Source organism: Mustela erminea, chromosome 7, assembly GCF_009829155.1.
Source record: "Mustela erminea isolate mMusErm1 chromosome 7, mMusErm1.Pri, whole genome shotgun sequence".
In the NCBI taxonomy this organism is placed as follows: Eukaryota; Metazoa; Chordata; class Mammalia; order Carnivora; family Mustelidae; genus Mustela; species Mustela erminea.
Genome location: NC_045620.1, coordinates 14,198,023 through 14,220,961, shown reverse-complemented (window position 1 = coordinate 14,220,961; position 22,939 = coordinate 14,198,023). Strand labels below are relative to the sequence as shown.

The 22,939-nt window shown below is 53.9% G+C and overlaps 1 protein-coding gene across 2 annotated transcripts in view; it reads left to right on the top strand.

The window, feature by feature from the left end:
• The first annotated feature begins 232 nt into the window (after nucleotides 1-232).
• Nucleotides 233-22,939, top strand: part of SLC12A5 (solute carrier family 12 member 5) — a 35,911-nt gene continuing 13,204 nt past the window's right edge. The window contains exons 1-11 of one of the 2 annotated variants that reach the window (XM_032350483.1): nucleotides 233-422; nucleotides 13,551-13,645; nucleotides 13,967-14,098; nucleotides 14,425-14,571; nucleotides 15,991-16,045; nucleotides 16,539-16,669; nucleotides 18,448-18,689; nucleotides 19,600-19,811; nucleotides 21,423-21,593; nucleotides 21,888-21,986; nucleotides 22,128-22,185. In XM_032350483.1, the coding sequence (XP_032206374.1) occupies nucleotides 302-422; nucleotides 13,551-13,645; nucleotides 13,967-14,098; nucleotides 14,425-14,571; nucleotides 15,991-16,045; nucleotides 16,539-16,669; nucleotides 18,448-18,689; nucleotides 19,600-19,811; nucleotides 21,423-21,593; nucleotides 21,888-21,986; nucleotides 22,128-22,185 (1,463 nt within the window). In that variant the 5' untranslated portion in view covers nucleotides 233-301. Of the gene's footprint in view, nucleotides 423-7,600; nucleotides 8,036-13,550; nucleotides 13,646-13,966; nucleotides 14,099-14,424; nucleotides 14,572-15,990; nucleotides 16,046-16,538; nucleotides 16,670-18,447; nucleotides 18,690-19,599; nucleotides 19,812-21,422; nucleotides 21,594-21,887; nucleotides 21,987-22,127; nucleotides 22,186-22,939 lie in introns of those variants that run through there. The other variant, XM_032350484.1, reaches the window with a different exon arrangement.

The following is a 22,939-nucleotide window of genomic DNA, read 5'->3' as shown; positions in this document are numbered from 1 at the left end:
AGAAGAAGCGGGCGCCGGCTCCAGGAGCCACACACTGGGGCTCCGGTGTAGGGACAGTTCTCAGCTGCAGGTGGGATCCTCAGGCGCTTCCAGGAATTGAGAGCCCAGGGACTTGGAGCGAGATGGTCACGTTCTGAGTCTCAGCACAGCGGGCACTAGGACCCTGCGCGGCGCCGCGCCCGGTGGGGGGCGGCGGACGGGATGGGGGGGGGGAATCCGCTCTTTCTGTCTGCTAGAGCCAGGCTGCAGACACTTGTGCGATCAGGGCCCGTACCGCCGCTGCCCGGTCCCTTTCCGCACTATGAGCCGCAGGTTCACTGTCACCTCACTGCCCCCCGCGGCGCCCGCCGGGACCTCTGACTTAGAGTCCCACCCGCATTCGGCAACCGGTCTCCGCCACCTCTCTGGGGAAGACGCCAAAGGTAGAGGCCGCAGGGGGCGGGGCCTGCCGGAGTGGGGAGGGGCGAGAGAAGAGGCGGGGCCATGGTGGGCGGGTCTTCTCTTGGAAGGAGCAGGGCCGGGGTTGGAGGTGGGGGGTCTCAGCCGAGGGCTAGAGAAGGGAGGAGAGCTGGACCTAGCCGGGAGGGAAGGAGGCTGGACGGCAAATGGTGAAGGGAGGGGCCAGATTCGAGGTGGGCGGGGCACAGGAAAGGGGTGGGGCTATAGGAGAAGGGGCGGATCTTGTGATGGAGGGGCTAGGGTCAAACGAGGGCTGAACTGGAGGGCACTTAAGGGGCGGGGTCACTTCGGGTAGGGGGCGGGACCAGAAGGAAGAAGGTGAAACCAGGGAAAGGGGAGGGCCATATGATTAAGGGGTGGGTCTAAAGGCAATGGGAGGAGGCAGGACTCTGTTTGGGGGCAGAAAAGGGCGGGACCAGAGAGGAAGGGGTCGAGCCAGGAGAATAGGGTGGGGTTAAGGGCTGGAGGTAAAATGAGGCCGGGACGCTTGGTCTGGTGCTGGCTCAGCAGGTTTTTGGGGCCTGGAGGATCTTCCAGTCCTCGGCCTCCCGAGAGACGTCGCGGACAGCGCCTGGGGATCCCGGGGAGGAGACGGGAGCAAGATACGTTACTTTTGGGCAGCTAAATCTTGGCAGGATTCTGTGGGGGTCTCCGGTCCCGACCCGTGGGGACCCAGTCAAGTCCCTCTGCTCCAGCTCCAGAAAAGGGTTAGGTGGAGCAAGCTCAGGCTAGATTGGGGGCGTCCTCCTCGAGGACCCATTGCTGGGTCTTGCCATGGAAGTTACAGGCAGGGTACACAAGAGGAGAGGTGAAGGATCCATGTAGCTTTCAGTAAAGAATCAGTATCCTGGATGCATCCACAGTCTTCTCCTCAGGGGGTTGTCAGGAGTCCCCTTCTTGACCCTGCGCCTCTCAGGTGTGGAAGAAACGCTGCGAAACTGCTTGGAGTGGCCCCAGCACGGGGAGGAGGAAGAGCCTCCCCGGGCCGCCAGGGGTCGCTGCTGAGCCGCAGGTGAGCTCACTCTGCAGCGAAACTAAGCACCAACAGCCCTGAAGGGGGCCTTTTGGGGTGGGGTGGGGGGATGCTTCGGCGAAATCCCGCGTTGTGTAGATGACCAAACAGGCCTAGATTTCCTCAGGCCTTCAGCTCCTGAACCAACCGCCTCCTGGACGTGGCCATTTGGATTTCTTGGGCTCCTTCCATTCTTCCTATTTCCCTGTAAACTGTCTGCCTCCCTTCTCATTTTTTCTTATTTTCATGAATGTCCTTTCCATCCTTAGAGTTTCAAAAGTCAGAACTCTAGGAGCTATTCTGAACGCTTCCTTTTCTTTTCCCACCGGATCTAGTTGGTCCTCACACGTTGGCCGACCCACCCCCAAAACTAATCCTAACTCGCTTCTCTCTCTTCTGGTCACTGTCGCTCTGTACAAACCTCCATCATTTCTCACATGGTCAGGGCCAGAGCCACAGCCTCCTGGTTGGTCTACCTGCCTCAGATTCTGTCCTAACCACCCTCCACACAAGCTCCCCATAGCTTTTAGGATAAAGACCGATGCCGTAGCCTGTCATTCAAACTCTTTCCTCATTTGCTCCTGGACATACCTGTCCGTGTTCACCTTCTCACCTCCATTAGCTCGGGAAACTCCTACTCACTCTGTAGCTTATGGCTCATTGCACCTCTCCTGAAAACCTTTCTCCCTTTTCCTTGCTTCCAGGCAGAGGCTGTCATTCCTCTTCTGCCCACCCACCACACCATTAGAGGACATGTCCCAGTGGATGGAAGTTATTTACTTGCGTGGCTCCTCCAACTTAAAAGCAGGGACCATTTCCTTTTATCTTAGTGTTCCGAGTTCCAAGCCCACAACCCGGCTCTTGGTAGGTGCTTAATGTCCATCAGACCAGAGAGGCAGGGCTGCAAGCTCCTACCTCTCTTACCCTTGCCTTCTTTCCCCCCATTCCCCATCCCCTTGCCGGAGAATAAGGTGACCCTCTCTCATTCCTACGTGATCGACACATCTTCCCATTCCCATTTCCAAGCTCATGCCTGTTGAAGTAAAAGATGGCTCCCAGTTTGGGGGTGTGCAGGTGTGTGTGCTAACTGGATGTGAATCTAGAATGTGGCAGAGGTAGTGTGCGTGTGTCTTTATGTGTCTGGTGGGAGGAGCATTCCACATGAGCTCTGATGACCAGTGGGGCAGTCAGTGCTTATATGTGTCACTGCATTCCAGTGTGTTGACGGGCATGTGTGAATTCCTGTGGGGTGGGTACCTGTGTGCATGAGTTTATGTAAGTTTCCTCTTTAAAAAAAAAAAAAATTATTTATTTATTTGAGAGAGAGACAGCGAGAGAGAGTATGAATGAGGAGAAGGTCAGAGGGAGAAGCAGACTCCCCGTGGAGCTGGGAGCCCGATGCGGGACTTGATCCCGGGACTCCAGGATCATGACCTGAGCCAAAGGTAGTCGCCCAACCAACTGAGCCACCTAGGCACCCTATAAGTTTCCTCTTGAGAATGATTTCGGTCACTTTTAACCTCTTTCGTCCTGAGAGGTGCCTCCAGGCCTTCCTCCTTGGTAGGTCACTGCACAGAGGAGTAGACAAGGGCACCCTAGGGGAACCGAAATCTGGCGATATCTTTCCTGCAGCTGTTCTTGTGTCAGCCCTCTGGCCCCAAGGAGATGTGGTCTCCACCTCCTGTCCTCACTCAGGCCCACTGGGGAGAAACGGCAGCCTGTGGAAAGTGGGGAAGGGTTGGGAGAGGTTTGGCAGGTCACTTGTGCATGAGCACTGTCTTTAATTCTGGACCCAGGGCATGGGGTTTGCTCCTAGAAGTGCCTACTGCTGCCAGGGGACCGACCTTAAGTGTAATTGGGATGTAACTGACAACAGATGGGGGTGAAAGAGACAAGTCTGAAGCTGAGCCCTGAATCCACCATGAACCCTGGGTGGCAGCCCCTGTACCTCAGTTGCCTCATCTGTACTATGGGGAGGTTGGTGATGACTTGGCTGGACAGAAGTGGACCTGGGGCTGGGTGTTGCCGCTCTGAGCGATTTCTGTACCCCGTTATACCGTTTTCCACTGTGCCTCAGTTTCTGGTGGAGCAAGACGGGACACTGGAAAGAAACATGGGCCTGGATTAAGACTAACAGGGTTTGAGATGTGTTCCCACAAGTGAGAAGGAGCTGACTTACGCTAGAGAGATGGAACAAGACCCCAAAATAGCCCATCCACGCTCTTCGCTCGGGCTCTGTGGTGTCGCCTTAGGGCATGTTGGTTTCCCTGTCTGAACCTCAGTCTCCTTGTCTGTAGTCCAGAGGAGGTGAACAGGAAGCTATCTGAGGGTCATGCTAGCCGTAAAAATGCTAGGATTCTTTGGTGGTCTAGAAGGGTGAAGTTCTCTGCCTCCCCCATACCCAAACCTCATGTTTCAGTCTCTCTATCTGTAAACTGGGAGGAATGACACTGAGTTACTGGTATGAATATCTGATCTGGAGATCTCCAGCCTGTTCAGGGTGTTCTCCAGTTACCCCCTCCTCAAGCTGGGACTCAGAACCTCACTGCCCAGTACCTCAGCCCAAGGTGAGCCCTGGGAATCTCCATGGCAACAAACTGGTTATGAACGAGGCTGCAGTTGCCATGGTGACGGTCTGCTCTCTCTCTCTCTCTCATCCCCCTCATCTCCCCTCCCCTCTTCTCAATGAACCAGAGCGATCTGCGGGCACCAGCTCTCCAGGTGGGGTGGGGGTGGAGGGGTGACTGCCGTGAGAAGGGGGTCCAGTTTGAGAAAGAGGAAAGATGGGCTGAATCTGTAGGGGAATGGGGGGCTGTTGGGGTGCCATTGCCATGGTGACAGGGCTGCAGCCTGTTAATTAAGCCCCTGGTTGCCACGGAGACGATGGTGGTTGACGTGCTCTGCGGCGAGCCCTGTGTGTGTGGGGTGTGCTGCATGCTGGACTCATCAGTTCACTGAGAGGACGGGCATGTAGTTTGGGGAGAGGAGTGGAAGAGGGAGTTCAGGGCCTTGGTTCCCGGAAGACAGAGCCGGGGTGGCTGTGTTAGGTCACGGGGGTAATGATATGCGGATAAGGATGGATAGGGACTGAGCCATAAGGAGGAATACTGTGCCTGCCTCCTGTGGAAAGAAGTCAGGTGGCTCCAGCTTCAGTGGATGGAGCCCGGGACTGGAGGTCAGGGAGCCGGGTTCTAGTCCCCAGTCTGCCGCAAGTTCACCCCATGAAGAAAATTTGTATCTTTTCATCTTTGGACTCTAATTTTCCCATAAATGAGGGGGGGGAAAAATAATTTATGAAGTCTTCCAGTTCCCACATCCCGAGACTTGGGCAGCTTCCCTGAATTTTTTTTCTCTCTGAAAAGCCTACGGTGGGACGGGGGTGAAATTCAGAGTTCAGAAACAGGACCTTTCCCAGCTCTGCATCTTGTGTGGCTTGAATAAGAGAGTTTCCCTAGCCCTAGATCTTCCTAGGGCTCTGGGTGGAGTTGGGATGCTAAGCTGGCAGCGGTGTTCTCAGAGCTCGGAGCTGAGGGTCACCTTGCTGGTGACCTTACCGGCCAAGGCCAGGCTGACGGTGCAGCAGGTACCTGCAATGGTGTCTTCTCAAAGCCACACTGTAGACGGTTGGTTTGAAGGCAGAATGGGGGGGCCAGGCTCCTTGAGAGGTAAGGGGTGGGACTCCAAGGGGTAGGGTCTCCCCTTGGGGCCATCTCCTTACTTGGTTTGTGCTCCTTGGGGAGGGCTCTATGGCTTTAGCCTGCGATAAATGGAGAGAGCACTAAGTTTTCAGAGTGGGAAGAAGTCCCTTGGATTTATGCAACCTAACCCTTTCATTTTGCAGATGGAGATACTGAAGCCCAGAAAGAGGAGCTTATTTTTTTCCCAGGAATACACAGAATTTGGGGGCAGAGGACAGGATAACTTCACTATATCTTGAATTCCAGTGCCTTGTGAGATAGGAACTCTGGCAAGGGTTGGCACATGGGGTCCCCAGGGGAAGAGGAATCACTCCTGCCTTCACCTGTACTCCCCTGGGATCTAGATGTGGGTGGGCTCAGTTCCTGAGTGGCTGGGGCTCTGGACCACAGATGAATGGAAATACCTCCAGGGGAATATCCCAGATCTGAGATTGCTGAACAAAAATCTCAGCCTTTAATTTCTTTCACAGCACTTCTCAGACAAACATGCTACACATTTTGCTATGTTACCTGTCCCTACAGCGTAGTGGAAAGCCATAATGCCGCTGCTAGTGCCCGTGACGGTGCAGGGTGTGGGTAGTGGGGTGCTTAGAAATTCCTGAACACGGTCTATCCACCTGCTATCCTTTTAACCCCTGTCATCCATCCAAACTCATCTCACTTTGTGTGTGTGTGTGTGTGAGAGAGAGAGAGATTTTCTCCCTGGGAAAGCCAAGACGACCACTTCTTATACCTTGTCTGAATAGCTAGCTCTCCATCCTAGCAAGTCCTTCCAGCGCCCAAAAAACCCAGTGACAATGATACCTTATTGGTGGATCCCTCTAAAGCCCTTTCCAGTCAGCTGCCAAAGACTGTGATTGACCTGATCTGAAGCCACTGATAATTGTGTGCAAGGACTTTGAGTGGCGGATCCTGTCGGTGGCTCTGAAGTCATGTCCCAGAACGGGGTCTCTAGTCACGTGGATGGCTTTTTAGGACCCTTGAAGATCTGCTGGGCCTACCCCTGGTTGTAAGCCGAGGGGCCACTTCAATCCTGCACCTGCAAAGCCTGGCCGCAGGAAAAGGGAAAGAGCTCGTCTCACACCTTTCCCTGTACCCCTTTTAGTAGCCAAGAATCAGAGATGGCTCCGCAGTTTGGTTTGACTCTATCCTTCTCCCTTCTATTGGAGACAGGACAAAATTTTGGAGGAATATATGTTGAGGAACTGTCCTTAACTAGAATAAAGCGAACTGATTCTAGACCAAATCCTGCCATTCACTGGCATTGTGTGTCCAAAGGCTGTCATTGCTCTTCTTTGGGCCTTAGCTTTTTCATCTGTAAGATGAAAGTTGTCCATTAGATAAGATGATTGATGTGATCCTCTCTAGCCCTGGAACTCTCCTGAAACTTAGAGGGCCAGTGCTGGGGGCTAAGAGTGAGTCTGAAAATGCTTTCCCCTTGGATTTCCCGTGCTCTCACCCTTGGATGTTTAGATATTCCAGAGACACAAAGGGTCCAAACCTCTGATGCTTCTTCCTGAGATGTCTCCACCACTGGCTCAAGTCTGGATTCTAGGGGTTCTCCCAGAGAGGTTCCAGGACAATCAAGCTTCTGGAGGACTGGTGTCAGGGGAGGGGGAGGGACACAGAGAGCATGCTGGCTCTGGAATCCTCAGAAAGCAATCCTGGATTAGGGGATTAGACACTCCCGCCCCAGGAGAAAATCTGATCCCAAACCGACAGGCGGCCTCATTCCTCCCTCCCCCACTCTGTCCCTGGCCAGCCTCCTACCAGCCTGCCCTCCCTCAGGGCTGCACCATCCCCAGTGGGGAGTCAGCCATCCCTGGAATCTCACTGGTGCCTTCTCTCCTCCTCACCACATCTTCCCAGGGTCATTCTACAGTCTGAGGGTCCCTGTCCGTGGACTCCTGGGATTTGTCTTGGGGGTGAAAATCTAGGACTCAGTCTAAGAACAATGAGAGGGTTCACTGCAACTCCTCAGGTTCCACTCTTCCCATTTTAAGACAGGATGAGCCAGACAGTTCAGCCCAGTGATCCTGAACCCCTGGGGGCAGCACAGTGCTTTAGTTAAGGGCTCTGGCCTCAATACCCCCACCGCCCACCGCCCGTTTCCAACCTCTTGAATAGCGATTTGGGAAAGGGTCTGGTTTTCCGCTTCTCTTCAGGGCTGGCCTCCCCAGCTTTGCAGACAGGCTCCCTAGGGACCAATATCCCATGGCGCCCCACCCCCGCCGCCTCAGTACTTCTCGCTTTCCCCCTAGGGGTCACCCCAGACCCCCAGCCAGGCAGCCGCTGCGGGGCCGCCTCCCCGCGGCCGCGACCTAGTTCCCTGCCGTTATTTTTAGGGCGCGGGATGGCACCTGCCCACGTGCCGGCCCCGCCTGTGCCGGGGAGTGGGGGGCGGGCGGAGCTGCGTCTGCTCGTGGGAGGCGAGGCCCCGGTCCCCCGCAGCACCCCCTCCATCCCACCGTGCAAGCCCCCGGTTTTCGTGCGAGGGGGCCTCCAGCCTCTGCCCGCCCCTCGTCTCCTCTTTTTCCTCCCTCTCTCGCTCCCCCCCAAAACCCCGCCAGTGGCTCACGCCTCCTGCATACGGGATGAGGTGAGCAGCGCCGCCGCTGAGAGGGGGCGCGCGCGGGTGTGAGCGTGTGTCCGTGTGCGAGTGTGTGTGCGCCGGGCGGGCGGGCACTGCAGCTTCTTCCTCCGTGGAGCGGAGAGCGAGAGAGAGCTAGAGCGAGCGAGAGAGCGGCGAAGGCGGGCAGAGGGGCGCGGGCGAGGCGGAGCAGCCATCCCCGGGCCCGGCGCCGCGCCGCCACCATGCTAAACAACCTGACGGACTGCGAGGACGGCGATGGGGGAGCCAACCCCGGTAAGCAGCGGCCCGGGGGTGGCGAGGGAGGGGGCGGCGAGGCGAGGAGGCAGCTCTAGGGTTAGAGGCAGAGCGGGGGCCGTCTCCTTCAGAGAAGAGGCTGAGACTGACCCGGGCGGTGGGCGCCCAAGGCGGCCTGGAGCCCCGCTCCATTGGAATGCGCCAGGCGCTGTCCGAGGTGCTGGAATGCGCCGCGCCCCGAGCAGGGCTGGGGGCCCCGAGGTGTTGCTGTTGCCCACAGCCCGGGGGCAGACGTGGGTTAGCTAAGCGGGGGAGGCTGTGGGAAGAGGATGGAAGAGCTAGAATGGGCTGACGTGGACCTCGACAGGCGGGTGGAGGGTTCCTTCCCCAAGAAGGGACCCCGGCGTCCTGGCGCAGAGCGTTGACCGGCGGCGCGGGGAGGGGGTGGGGGGTGCAGTCTGCTGCAGTCCCTCGCTCTGAGACTTCCAGCTGAAAGGTGGGGGGAAGGTGCCCATGGGGGGTTGAAGCCATATGACAGCCCCCGTCCGGGCTGCGGTGTCTCCTTAAGGGGACACTTGGTGCAATCCTGGCCCCCTCCCCCAAAGCTGCCCGAGGTCCGACCTCAGACTGAAGCGTGCCTCCTCCGGAGATTTTCGGCTCTACTTTGCGGAATCTCCCTCTCCCTCTCGCGTACCCATGGGTTCCTATTCAGGACGGGAAGCAAGATCACCCTTTCTTCCCTCTTTCCCCTTCCTTTCGGCACCCTGGGATGACAGTGAGGTTTCCAGGGCGGGGGAAGGGGGAGCCTTTCTAGTCAGCTCTGCTAGCTTCCCCAGTGAGGCCTCAGGAATGGGGTCCCAGCAGCTGAATCCCCGGCGCCGCGGCGCGGACACTGCGGACGCGCTGCGGTGGGTGCGGAGACTCGCTAGGAGCCCAGGGGCTTGAAGCAAGTCCTTTCGCTGCTCTTGCTTTCCGCCGCCCTCCTCCACGGTTTCCCTGCTTCGAGGTCTTTGGGGCCAGCCACCCCCTCGGGCTCCCAGGCCCCCCGCCGCCCCCCAGCGGTCTCAGCCATCCATCACGGCTGTCAGCCGCCCCCACCCCCCACCCTCCAGCGGCGCTGCGTCCCTTGCGCACTAGCGCGCCTCCCGCTCCGGCTGTCTGCGCTCCGAGTCTTCAAACGCTCCCCTGGGCATTGCTTGACCCTCTGAGCTGAGACTCTTGCAGACCTCCCCGGGGGATGGCCAAAGAGACCCAAGGACTGAAAGAGTGGGGTCTTCCAGGGACTGGGAGCCTAGACTTGAAGTGTTCCGGATCTTGGATCCAAGTCAGAGCCAAGTGGCCGCTTGGGAAAGCTGTGGACACCAGGTTCCCCAATTCTTTGTCTAAGACCCCCTTTTCCTCCCTGAAGTAGAGTGGTATACAGAGGTTGGAGCCACTGGCTGGCCAGCTAGCTTATCCATCTCTCCGGTGACCTGGGGGTTGCCTCATCCAACAGCAGCCCCCCTCCCCAACAGGGAGGCTTAGGCTATGGGGGAAGAGGGTTTGGCAAAGTCGAGTCTGCGGCAGATCCAGGCACCCCGATGCGGTGCCCAGGGGACGAGTTGTGTGTGTGTGTGTGGGTCATTGCCATCTGTGATCCCCTTCAGATGCCTTCAGTCTGAGGACAGGGGCTCAGCCGGAGAGATAATCCCGCCCCCCCCCCCCCCCGCACAGAGTATTGTCCAATCCCCCAGCCCCTGCTTTCTCTACCCCTAGGTTTTTGCATTTCTGGGTCTTGGGGTTTCCATGGGGTCTCAGGAGGGCTAGAAAAGAGGCATTTATGTGTGTGGATCAGGAGTGGAACAGGAACTCCCTTTGGTTCTACCCACTCCCCATTAGTTTCCAGACTCAGTGTAGAGGGTCTGTCTGCAGACCTTCTCTCTCTGTGTAGGGTCCAGGACCTGGAACTAGAGTGGCCAGGACCTGCGTTGGATGTTTGGATTCCCAGAGAGAGGCAGACTCCCAGCGATGCCCCAAGATGTTCGTAGGGGACCTAAGCACCTGCTGGGCTTGAGGGAAGAGGGTCTATCAGACCAAGAGCCTCTGCCATCTCTGATCTTAGGTTCTTGGGGATGTAGGTGAAGACCTGGGTACTGACCCCAGGGAGGTGGTACTATCCCGAGGAGTAAGAGGGCTCCTCTGGACTAAAGAAGAATCCTCTGGACTAAAGAAGACCCCTATCCCCTTGGGGTCTGACGCCCTCCCCCACTTCCCCAATCTGGCTTGGGGATTCCCCCAGGCCTGGTCCGAGGCCCCTGGGGGAGGATCCTTAGCCCGCGCCGCTCGCCTGTTTCCTCCCCTGGAGCTCTGGCCGCCGCAGCTTAATTGAAAGCCGATTCGGGCTGAGAGCTCCCAGGGGGCGGGGGCCGGGGCGGGGGCCAGGCGGAGAGGGCTCAGCCTCAGTCTGGCCCTGCCTCTTGCGCGCGCGCCACTCGCCGCTACCCATGAGCCTGCGTCCTGGCTCTGAGGATTCAGGGCGAGTTCCCCTGGCTCCTTTGAGAACTCCTGAAGCTCGCCCCTCTCCCCGCAACCAGTGCGCCCGCCGTTCCAAGGAGGGGATGAAATCAGCCCGCGGCAGACGCGGCCCGCGGCCTGGTGTCCCGTCCAGATGGCGGGTGGAAGGGCGGGACCCAGGACTAGCCTATCGAGCCGTCCTCTCCCCGGCCCTCCGCTCCTAGCTGGGATCCGGCCCCGAGCCTGGCTCCGCGCTGCGCGTCGCGTTACATAAGCGGCTGCGGGCGCGTGGCCGCCTCGGCTCGGCGCTGCGCTCTCTGCCCGCGCGGTCGCCATGGAGACCGGCGCGGGGCTGCCGAGTAGCCGGATCTCCGGCCAGGACGCCCGCCTTGCCGCCCAGCACGGGCCCCGGGACCCCTTGAGGGAGGAGGGGCTTGGGAGGGGGCGTGAAAGGCAGAGAGGAGGGGCTCTCGTGTCCGGCTGTTCTGGCCCCTGAGCGACGCCGCCGGGAGAGAGACCCAGACCCACAGGGGACTTAAATCTTGGGGCTTGGGGAGGGGCATGGGATCGGGACCCCGGTCTGAGTGGAGCACCAGATACATGAATAATAATCGTACTCTTAATAGCCCCAATAGTTCCGTTTATGTGCCAGGCACACCCAATACGCATTATTTCCCCTAATCCTCAGGACAGCCCTGTGAGTTAAGTACAATTATTATCCCTTTGCAAAAGAGGAAACTGAGGCTTAGAGAGTTTAAGCGACTTGCCCAATATGTTGACACAGCCTAGAAAACTGGGACTGGAGCCTAAATATTGACCCCAACGCTTTTCCTTAACCACCAAGAAATTTGCTCTCATTCGCCTCAAACCCTCTTGTACCCTCCATAGTGTGGTTAGAATCTGAAACATCTTGTCAGCATTTTAAAAGGAGGAGGAACCCATTTCTCTTTTTTCATTTCTCAAGTTCTCTGGCCCCTGACAGCTCTTCTGAGACCCTGGGGGTTAGGAAGGGAGCCTAGGGGAATTTACCTCCGAAGACTCCCCTCCGCCCCAGCATTTGTTATGTGCTAGGTTCTCACTGTGGGAAAGGTCTGTCATTTCCAGAAACTCATATGTAAGAAGGAAGAGGTGATGGTCCCCACCCCCCCGTTTGGGAATCAGGAGTCCCTGCCTGATGGATGAGGTGGAGGTGGGGGCAGGAGAAGTTGTCCCTTGATTCAGTGAGGCATCTCTTTCTTCCCTCTTCCACGACTTTGAGTCAGGCTGAGATTGGATTTGTAACAGGTTGTGCTCTAGGGATGGACCCCTGCTGGGTGACTAAGAAAGGTTTCCAGGAGGTAGGCAGAAGAATGGGGAAGGATTTGGGAAGATGGAGGTGGAGAGAGACATGACAGGAGATGAGGGGACCGGAAATTCAGAATACATAGGGCCTCAACGTCATTCGGGATTTATTTATTGGAGAGTCTCCCCAGGGTCTAGAGAGATGTCTGCTACTGGGATTCAGCCCTAGAAGTGAGAAAGGGTGCTGGCTGAAGCCAAGGTTAGGTGCCTGTGGGGGTCTCTTACATCTCTTTGAAAGGACCTCTCCTAGGTGTCCAAGAGCTTTTCTCCTTGGGTGATCTCAGCCAGATACATGGCTTCACACACTTCCTCCACATATTCTCATGGGTTACCATCATCTTTTCTCGGCCCAATTTCTTTCCTGGGTGCCAGACTCTGTATATCCAAGTGGCTTCTGGACTTACTTGCTTGAGTGTGCTATTCTGCCCTACCGTCGATTGAATTCAGCATCTTCCCCACCCTCTCCGTCTCTTCTCTGCCCCTGTTAACTAAATAGCGCCATCACCCACCCATTAACCTACGCTAGAACCCCAGGCATTTTCCTTGATTCCCCCTTCCCACATCCCCAAACATCTGGCATAGAAATATGCGCCAGTAATTCTTGAGTCTGCCCTTTGTCCTGCATTGCTCTGGTCTGGGTCATCATCAGCCCTTGCCTGGATTGCTGAAAGTCTCAAACCAGCATCTGTGTTTCTTCATCTAAAGGCCAGAGTGGTTGCTTTAAAACACAGCTCCCTTCATGACACTTTTTTGCCTGAAACTCTTCAATGATTTCCTATTGTCCTCTGGATGAAGGCCCAAATCTTTAACATGGTCTGCTAATCATTTAAGGACCCAGCGCACACTTTTGGAGGCTCAGCTCTTCATAGGTCAGTCTCCACGTTTCAGCCCCTCTCTCCATGCCCCTTCGTCAGACTCAAGCCAGACCAAACTTCTTTCAGCATCTCTGACCCACTCTGTTCACTCTCCCCTCTCAGCCAGCGAACATGCTGTTCTCTGCGCTGGAACAACCTCCCTCCTCCCTCCCGGTCTAGCTCTTACTCATCCTTCAGTTCTCAGCCTCCTCGTCACTTCCTCTGGGAAGCCTTCCGTGACCTCCCAGGATGGGCTGAATGCCTCTCCTGTATTCCCACAGTCCCTTGTTCATCTTCTATGACAGAATTTACCACTCTGGGTTGGAAATTCCCGCATCCTAGTTTATCTCTCCTGCCTGTGGGTTCCGTGTGGCAGGGACGGTGTCTTGGTCTGTGTTTACTCCCCCCTCCCTCCCCACGCCCGTATTGGCACATGGGAAAGAGCCAGTGAATATGTGTTGACGGAAGATACATGAGGAGCACAGAAGATGCCAAATGGGTCACTTCTCCAAGAGGTGGAGTTTCCTTTGGGCCTCCGGCTGTAGTGTTCTCTATCTTTGCCTCTGGGAAAGAGCATGCTTCCATCCCAGAACACCAGCAAGGCCCCAGGTATGGTCAAGGAGGGGGACCAGGAGAATCTAGGGTGTCCTGGTGAATGGAGAAGGACCCCCAAGAGCAAGGAAGCACTCACATGTTCATTAAAAACTGGGCTCTTTGTACGTGCTGTCCGCTGAAACAGCTCGGCGGGATACCATTAGCTCCGTTAAACGGAGGTTCAGAGAGTTCAAGTGGCCCCGCAGCTGGATGCGCGGGCAGAGGGATGGCAACCAGCTGACGCCAGACCCCTGGCTCCTCTGCCTTCGCAGGTGATGGCAACCCCAAGGAGAGCAGCCCCTTCATCAACAGCACTGACACAGAGAAGGGAAGGGAGTACGATGGCAAGAACATGGCCCTGTTTGAGGTGGGTTGCTGGGGCGCGCCCCCTCCCCATCTCGTTTCCCCGTTCATCGGCCATCCCTCCCTCCCTCAGGAGGTGTCCTCCTCTCCATGCCCTCCTCAGGCCCACCTCATTCTCCTTCCCGTCACCCCTGCTGCTCCCTCTCCTCATCCTGCCATGTCTTTCCCTGTTTTCCATGCTCGTTCGTTCCTCCTCTTCCCCGTGTCATCCCAGCCCCCCGTGGTTCGAGATCCTTGACCCCACCTCTCCAGGCCTCCTGCCATGTAGCCCGCCTGTCCCTTCCCTAGGACCTTGTGTCTTACCACTGCCCCCCTCCCTCCGCAGGAGGAGATGGACACCAGCCCCATGGTGTCCTCCCTGCTCAGTGGCCTGGCCAACTACACCAACCTGCCCCAGGGAAGTAGGGAGCATGAAGAAGCAGAAAATAATGAGGGTGGAAAAAAGAAGCCAGTGCAGGTGAGGGCCTTGGGGAAAAAAGGATGAGGGAGGAAGGAGGGGTGAGGGGGAGAGAGGATGGGGAGACAGAAGAGTGTCCACTGAAGCGGTGGGTGATGGAGGCAGAGAGCTGGGAGTTAGGGGGCAGAGGGTGAGGAGGGGTTGGGGGATGAGGGGTAGAGATAAAAGAAGGAGGGGAGAGGGGGAGGGGTAGAGCACCAGAGGGCAGAGGGATGAAGGGATGGGGGTGGAGAAAGGCAGAGAGATGGAGAAAGGGGAGAAGGAGTGGGTCTGGGGTGTTGGAGGTGATTAGCGGCTGCCGGAACTGACACTGGCCTCCTCGGCAGGCCCCACGCATGGGCACCTTCATGGGCGTGTACCTGCCGTGCCTGCAAAACATCTTTGGCGTCATCCTCTTCCTGCGACTCACGTGGGTGGTGGGCATCGCGGGCATCATGGAGGCCTTCTGCATGGTCTTCATCTGCTGCTCTTGTGTGAGTGACGCCTTCCCCTCCCCGCTCCGGACCGCTGGGCCAGAGCAGGAACCTGGGGTTGGGGGGGGAGGGAGGCGGGGAAGCATGAGACCTGAGCTTTTTATAGGAACCACTGTGTATGAGCTTTGAGAGTAAATTAGGTCTGACTGGTCCTTCCTGCATCTCACAGGCTGCTCCCCGATGGCCACTAACCAGGTTTCACCTGGATCTGTGTTTGGGTGTGTGTGTGTGAGTGAGTGTGTGTATAATTACACAAGTAATGCAGATTCATTGATGAAAAAGATAGGCGTAGTGAAGGAAATCAAATCCTTCTAACCTGGAGCCTTGAAAACCGCAGTCGTTAACATTGTGGTCGGCCCTGGGCTCACAAAAAATGGCAGCGTGGGTCACAGACAGCTTTGTAACAGGATCCTTTCCATCCTCCCTAAAATATCAAATATTCACCGAACACCTCCTTCTCGCCATGTTTCCATTTCCTCGCACACGACCCGAGAGCCACCTCTGCGTGTGTGGTAGCCAGGACTGACGCTAGTACCCCTATTTTATTTCTTTTTCACTTTTATTTTGACGGAATTTCAGACATGCAGAAAATTTGCGAGAATAGAACAGACATTAACCCGTTATCGTTTTTATTCCCTTCTCCAAGTACCGTTTTCCCCTTGAATTTGAGAGCAAGTTGCAGACATGTTGCCTCTTTATCCCAAATCCTTCAGTGTGTGTTTACTAAAAACGAGGACATCCCCTTACATAACCACAGTGCGATGATCAAACCCAGGCAACTAACATTGAGACATTAACGATGTCTTAATAGTGACCCCTTAATCATGGTTTAGCAGCAGGCCTCATTCAGATTTTGCCAATTGTCCCAATCATGTCCTCCGTAACTGGAGGAAACTCAAGATCATGTTTGTATTCATTTATGAGCTCGTTTTAGCCTCCATTAATCTGGAGCAGCGCTTCCTTCTTTGTTTTTCATGGCATTTCCACTCTGGAAGAGCATGGATCAGTTAGTCTGTAGAACGTCCCTCGGTCTGGGTTTGTCCCACATCTGTTGAGGATCAGATTCAGCATGTGCCTTTAGGTAGGAAGACAACACGCCTATTTTATCGATAAAGACACTGAGGCTTAGAGAAGTGAAGGGACTTGTCCCAGGTCAGACAGCTGGTCAGAGGCCAAACTGGGATTTCCAGAGCTCTCTGATGAGCACACGTAGCTTGTGATGCTTCCGTGTGCGTGGTGAATAAGAGGTTTTCTTGACAAGAAGGACTTGGCAGGAGTAGAAGTTGGAACACGACCAGGGAGAAGCTCAGCAAGGACTTGTGGGTTTGGCAGGTGTTTATGGGGTATAAGGTTTGGCCTTTACCCAGGGCATCACGGCCCCTGCCCCAGCTGCCACTCTGATGATCTCTCTCCCGACAGACAATGCTCACGGCCATCTCCATGAGTGCTATTGCAACCAATGGAGTTGTACCTGGTATGTGATGGGGTTTCTTGGAGGGGGAAGGGGTCTGGATGTTTGGGAGGGCGGCCTGGATGGTTGGAAGGAGAGACAGGGCTATGGGGTTTATGGGCCTTCAGGACCAAGAGAGACAATACTGCTAACCTGGGGGCTGGGCTGTGATTCTGGTGGGGTACAGGGGGGCAGTAGTATTAAGGGGAAGGTAGGGAGGCTGTTTATGGAGTTGAACAGGGCAATACCATATTTCCCTTTGCCTGAGACCCTCCTCTCTGTCATCCTATTTTTCTGAGCCATGACCTCCTTAGAGGGGTAATTAGCTACATGGTAATTAGTGCAGCAAAATCCACTCAGAGTAGCTGGCTTAGTCTCCCACCAGTCCTAGGGCTGCAGCCTATAAGGCGTGAGGCCCAGAACAACTCCTTTCTCACCTCTGTCCCTGAGCTCTCTCACCCCTAACGGCAGCCCAGCTTCCCTCGAACGACTCGCTGACACCAGGTTCTTTCTGCAGCTGGCGGCTCCTACTACATGATTTCCAGGTCTCTGGGCCCAGAGTTTGGGGGCGCCGTGGGCCTCTGCTTCTACCTGGGCACTACCTTCGCTGGGGCCATGTACATCCTGGGCACCATTGAAATCCTGCTGGTGAGAGGGGTCGAGGAGAGGGTGTGGGGTTCCAGGCTGTCAGTCAGTTTACTAATGCTCCCTGGACACCCCCTAGGGAGAGGTGCAAGCCCCTCAATGAGGCCAAAAGGAAATCAGATGTGGTTCTGTCTTTTTTTTTTTTTTAAAGATTTTATTTATTTATTTGACACAGAGAGAGAGAGAGAGATCATGAGTAGGCAGAGAGGCAGGCAGAGAGGGAGGGAGAAGCAGGCTCCCCACCGAGCAGAGAGCCTGATGCAGGGCTCGATCCTAGGACCCTGAGACCATGACCTGAGCCAAAGGCAGAAGCTTAACCCACTGAGCCGCCCAGGTGCCCCTGTGGTTCTGTCTTTCAAGAATTCACAGTCTAGTTGGGGAGACAAGATACAGTAATTACGTAACCGAACAGCTGCTGTTCATCGGGCACCCACTGTGCTCTCAGCAGAGTTCCAATCGCTTTACAATCATTTTCTTGAATCCTCATGAGGATTCAGTATTATTATGCCCATTTTACAAATGAGAAGCTCAGAGAGGTGACGACTTGCTCAAGGTCACTCAGCTACTAAGTAGTAGAGGTGGGTCAATAAGAGTAAAATCGTGGTAGAAATAATAATAATAATAATAATAAACTGATGTCACACAATAGCTGCGTCTCGGTTGCCTGTCACGTGCCTGGGACTGCGCTGGCTTCCCAGTGCGTGTTCACTGTCCAGGGCTGGTGACCAGTAGGCTGCGAAAGAGAAGAAGGATGGGAGGGAGCCGAGTAAAGAGACCTGTTAGGAGTAGCGACTGATGAGAAGAAGTCAGGTTGCTGGTCAGTATTTGAAGGGGAGGCTGCCGATGTGGGTCTTGGCTCTTCAGGCCCCTCTGTGAAGAGGTGGGAGCTAAGGAGGGTTGCCTGGCACACAGAAAGTGGGGCTGACATTTTCCAAGCCCCTACCATATCCAGGCTCCTTGGCCTGCAATTTATCATTTTAGTTTGTCCTAACAACAGTTCCATGAGTTAAATAATGTCCCCATTTTACAGATGAGGAAAGCAGAGTTTAGGAATTTTAAGGAACATGTGGAAGGGATATGGAGCTGTGCCTTTCTGACCCCAAAGCCAGTGCTTTTCCACTTTATCGCACTGTCTTAGAGAACGGAAACTAAAAGATGCAGCGTCTGGTTTGGGGGCAGAACGGAGGAGTCTGGGGCCAGGGAGGATGGATGGTGAATAAAAGACCCAAAAAGCCACATTCTGAGAGGATAATAATAGACCTCCATGACTTAAAAATTTAAATAATTTAAAAATTATTATAAAAACAGTTCAGCCCATTGGGTAAAACTGCCAATATATCAGAGAACATAAAAAGGGAAATAATAATTGCCCGAACAAAATCATCATTAACATTTTGGTGTATTTCCTTCTATGTTTTTTGGTTTGTTTTACAACATGATATTGTATTTTGTCTTTGTAAAATAGATCTGTATGGGTTTCCCTAAATAATTAGAAGCTCCCTTTGTAAATATCATTTATAAATGAAAATAACTTTTCTAAGAATAGCAACATATTAATATTTGGTATGGGAATTTTAGAAGATACACATGTGCAGAAAGAATACAGATGATCACATCTCCTCCTATCAGTGGATGTCATTTCCAGTCTTACGCTACTGTAAATATGCCGTGATGAGCATTTTTTTTTTTTTCCCCAAAATGTCTTTCTGCACTTTGGGTTATATCCTTGGGGGTGATTCTTGCTGTGTCACTCACCTGACCTCCTTGGCCCTCTTCTGCAGGCTTACCTCTTCCCAGCTATGGCCATTTTTAAGGCAGAAGATGCCAGCGGGGAGGCAGCAGCCATGCTGAACAATATGCGTGTGTATGGCACCTGTGTGCTCACTTGCATGGCCACTGTGGTCTTTGTGGGCGTCAAGTATGTCAACAAATTTGCCCTTGTCTTCCTGGGTTGTGTCATCCTCTCCATCCTGGCCATCTATGCTGGGGTCATCAAATCTGCCTTCGACCCGCCCAACTTCCCGTAAGTGCTTTTGCTCTGAGCCTAAGGCATTGTCTTCCTCCTCCCTGGCTCGGTTTCTGGGTCTGCGGTGCCAGCCCCTGCCCACCTCCCTCTCCTCATCTCTCAGAATCTGAGTGATTGTGGATTCAGAGCAACCTCCCTTTGGAGCGAAAAGCTCTCCTGGTTTGGGGGGAATCTCTGCAGGGTGGGGTAATATGTTCTGCAGGTGGGCAGAGTTTCCCCTGTGAGGGTCAACTACTTGCGGGTGGGGGGGGCTTAGGAAGAACCATGTGGGACGATTTCTTTTTTTTTAATTTTTTTTAATTTTTACAAACATATATTTTTATCCCCAGGGGCACAGGTCTGTGAATCGCCAGGTTTACACACTTCACAGCACTCACCAAAGCACATACCCTCCCCAATGTCCATAACCCCACCCCCCTTCTCCCAACCCCCCTCCCCCCAAGTGGGACGATTTCTGAAGGGATGACTCTCTATGTTAAGGGAGCATTTCCTGGATGGGGACAAATTCCTGGAATAGGACAACTTATTAGTGTTGGACACCTTTTCTATCATGGGCAAGGTCACAGAAGAGAGGGTCTAGGGGCTCAGATGTCTGTGGGCTGTGCCTCTTTCTTAAGGACAGATTCCCTTTCATGTCACTGCCAGGATGACGCACGGAGGCTGTTGTCCATGGTGCTGAAACACAGCGTTGCACTAAAACGGTGCTTCTTGGCGGTGGCTGCATATTAAAATCGTTTGGGGGAGCTTTGAAAAAACACTGATTCTGGGCTCCATCCCAACTAAATCAGAATCTCTGGATATGGGGCCCTGGGATCTGTGTTTTTTAGAGCTCCCCCAGTGGTTCTATTGTGAAGTCAAGACAAGGTTATGTCCTTCCCCCATCTTCCTCCCTTGTTTCTCTCCCTAGGATCTGCCTACTGGGGAACCGCACACTGTCTCGCCATGGCTTTGATGTCTGTGCCAAGCTGGCTTGGGAAGGAAATGAGACGGTGACCACAAGGCTCTGGGGCCTTTTCTGTTCCTCCCGTTTCCTCAACGCCACCTGTGATGAGTACTTCACCCGAAACAATGTCACGGAGATCCAGGGCATCCCTGGCGCCGCCAGTGGCCTCATCAAAGGTCTGGGGGAGGGAAGAGGGCTGGTGTCCAGGAAACACTACAGGGATTGTGGGTTAAACGGTCAGGATTAAGGAACTCTCCTTAGGATTCACTTAAATTCAATCAGTTTTAATTGAGCACCTACTCTGGTCCATGTTCTGTCCTTTGTATCATGGAGGAATATCAGGGAGCCTTCAAATATCTTACCACCTAGTAGCAAAGAAAGTCATCAGTTTAACAACTATTCACTAAGCATTTTCTTAGTTTCTAGGACTGTGCTAAGCACCAGGAATACAGCGTAAATAAGTCACAGTCCTTGGCTTCAAGGAGTCTAATAGCAGACACAGATGTATTAGCAAATAAATGGCAATTTGAGTAGATGTGCATTCAATGAACAAAGACCTCACAGCGGAGGGAGCAGTCATGTGTACAAGGTGGCAAGACAAGCCTTCCTAGACTCATCTTAGAAGAGTTTTGAGGGAAAAATAAGAGATTTTGAGTTATACTAGGGGAATAAAGGAATTAAGGGAGAAGAACAGCTTGCCTGAGAGCATGCAGACAGAGAAGAGCATATTGTGTCCTTCCAACCACAAATAATTTGGTATGACTGGGGCATAAAGTGCAAAGGAAGGAGGGGCAAGAAATGATGTTGGAGAGGCTGGCATAAGCCAGATTGTGGCAGACCTTGGAAGCCATGTTGAAGTGTCTCAACCATGTCCTAAGGACAATGAGGAGCCACCAAAGGGGTTCAGATAAGAGAAGAACTTGGTCAGCTCATCATTTCTAAAGGTTCACTCTGGCTGTTAATATGGATAAGGTAAAAGGGAGAGAGAACAGTGGCAGGGAGTCCAGGAAGAGGGTGATGCTGAGTCCAGGTGAGAGATGATGGTTTTCTAATCTAGAGTGATGGAGTGATGTCAGTGGGCGTGGAGCAGCAGTTCTTCCCCATGACTGCTTTGTCCCCCAGAAGACATGTAGCAATGTCTGGGGACATTTTTGGCTATCACAACTTGATGCTTGTTACTGGCATCTAATGCATAAACCCCAGGATTTTGCTAAACATTCTACAGTGCTGTAGGACAGCTCTCCATGACATTTTGGTCCAAAATGTCAGTAGTGCAGAAGTGGGGGAACCCTGGAATAGAGAGAAGGGGCATATTTGAGAAATATTTAAAAGGAATAGTGGGCAGAAGTCGGAGATGGTTTTGAAGTGGAAATGGGCAGGGGAGCAGCTGAGGGCAACATAAAACTGTCTGAATTGATGGTGGTGGTGCCATTTGTTGAGACAAGAGGCACAAAAAAGGAGCTGGTTTGAGGTGGCTGGGTGCTGAGATCGGTTTGGGACACAATGAATCAGCCTGAGAGAGCTCTTTATATGATTTTTTACCCCACTAGACAGGACTATTTGAGGGAAAGGACTAGATCTGATTCACGTGCAAAGCCTCTGGACATGGCCTGGCCCAAAGCAGGAGCTTAGGAAATGTTGGTGGAAATAAAATAGAGCCAAGACCCCAGGGAAGTGAGAAGTGGTTGACATTGACCCTTCCTTTTTGCCCACCCCACCTCCTGGCCCTAGAACTCTAACACCCTGACTTCTGGTCTTCCTCCTGAGCATCCTCTCTCCCCCCACAGAGAACCTCTGGAGCTCCTACCTGACTAAAGGGGTGATTGTGGAGAGACGTGGGATGCCTTCGGTGGGCCTGGCGGAGGGCACCCCTGTTGACATGGACCATCCTTATGTCTTCAGCGATATGACCTCCTACTTCACCCTGCTGGTTGGCATCTACTTCCCCTCAGTCACAGGTGAAGGGGAGCTCAGAAGACTCCTGGGACTGATGGGTGGGGAGAGTCAATAATGATGTGAGAAATTTCTTAGTCCTACAATCTCATCACATGGGCAGGAGCCAACAATCCAGTTCCCATTGCACAGATGAGGGAATTAAGGCCAGGAGAAGCCAAAGAATATGGCCAAGGTCTCAACACCAGTTGGTATGCCAGGACTAGATCCCAGGCTACCTGACTCCGGGGTTGGTGTCCTTTCTTCTTATTCTGTTTGGTCTCCTGTGGACCCTGTCCTAGCTATTCCTCTGTTCACAGGGATCATGGCTGGTTCTAACCGCTCTGGGGACCTACGGGATGCCCAGAAGTCAATTCCCACTGGCACTATCCTGGCCATTGCCACCACCTCTGCTGTCTGTATCCTGCACTGCTGGGCTGGGAGCACCCTGGGCGGGGAGGCCTGGGGGGAAGGCAGCTTCAGCTGCTGCCTCACCCAGCTAGCTTGGGAAGAGAAAGGGGAATGTCACCCTGGAGATTCTCCTTCATCCTCTACTACAGATATCAGCTCCGTTGTTCTGTTTGGGGCCTGCATTGAGGGGGTCGTCCTGCGGGACAAGTAAGTAAGGGAATCAGGGCTGATTCTGTCCTGGGTGGTGGGTATAGCGGACTAAATTCTGGGAAACAGACACAGCACGGAGTGCTGAGCCTGTGCAAGGGGAATTTTGGGAGGGAGGTATCACAGGGTTGATTGCAAACTTACCTTATATTATATTTTATCTTGCTCAAGAAGCTTGGATGGTGTCTCTCTCTCTCTCTCTCTCTCTCAAGGATAATACTACTTCCCCCCCTTTAAAATCTATGAACTCATTTAACATTTCCTAGATGTCTATGTGTTGGTTGTTATCCAGAGTTCTGTGGGGGGAATAAAGATAAATACATACTTTTTGTCCTGAGGGAGCTCTTTGGGGGCTGGTAACCATGCTCAGCAACAGCCTTGGAATTCAGGGTGGCAAGAGTGGGATAAAGTAAAGTAGAAGCACTCTGGTTGTGCACAGGACACAGCAACCCTGTCCCCAGGGGGCTGGAGAGGAGGAGGTGATGCTGGAAGTGCCTTATGCATGCTTTCTCATTTATCCTCTATTTATTTATTTGGTTTTTTAAAAAAGGATTTTATTTATTTGAGAGAGAGAGAGAAGCGGTGAGAGAGGAAGCACTAGCAGGGAGAGTGGGAGAGGGAGAAGCAGGCTCCCCCGCCGAGCAGGGAGCCCAATGCAGGACTCGATCCCAGGACCCTGGGATCATGACCTGAGCTGAAGGCAGACGCTTAACGACTGAGCCACCCAGGCATCCCCATATCCTCTTCACTTTAA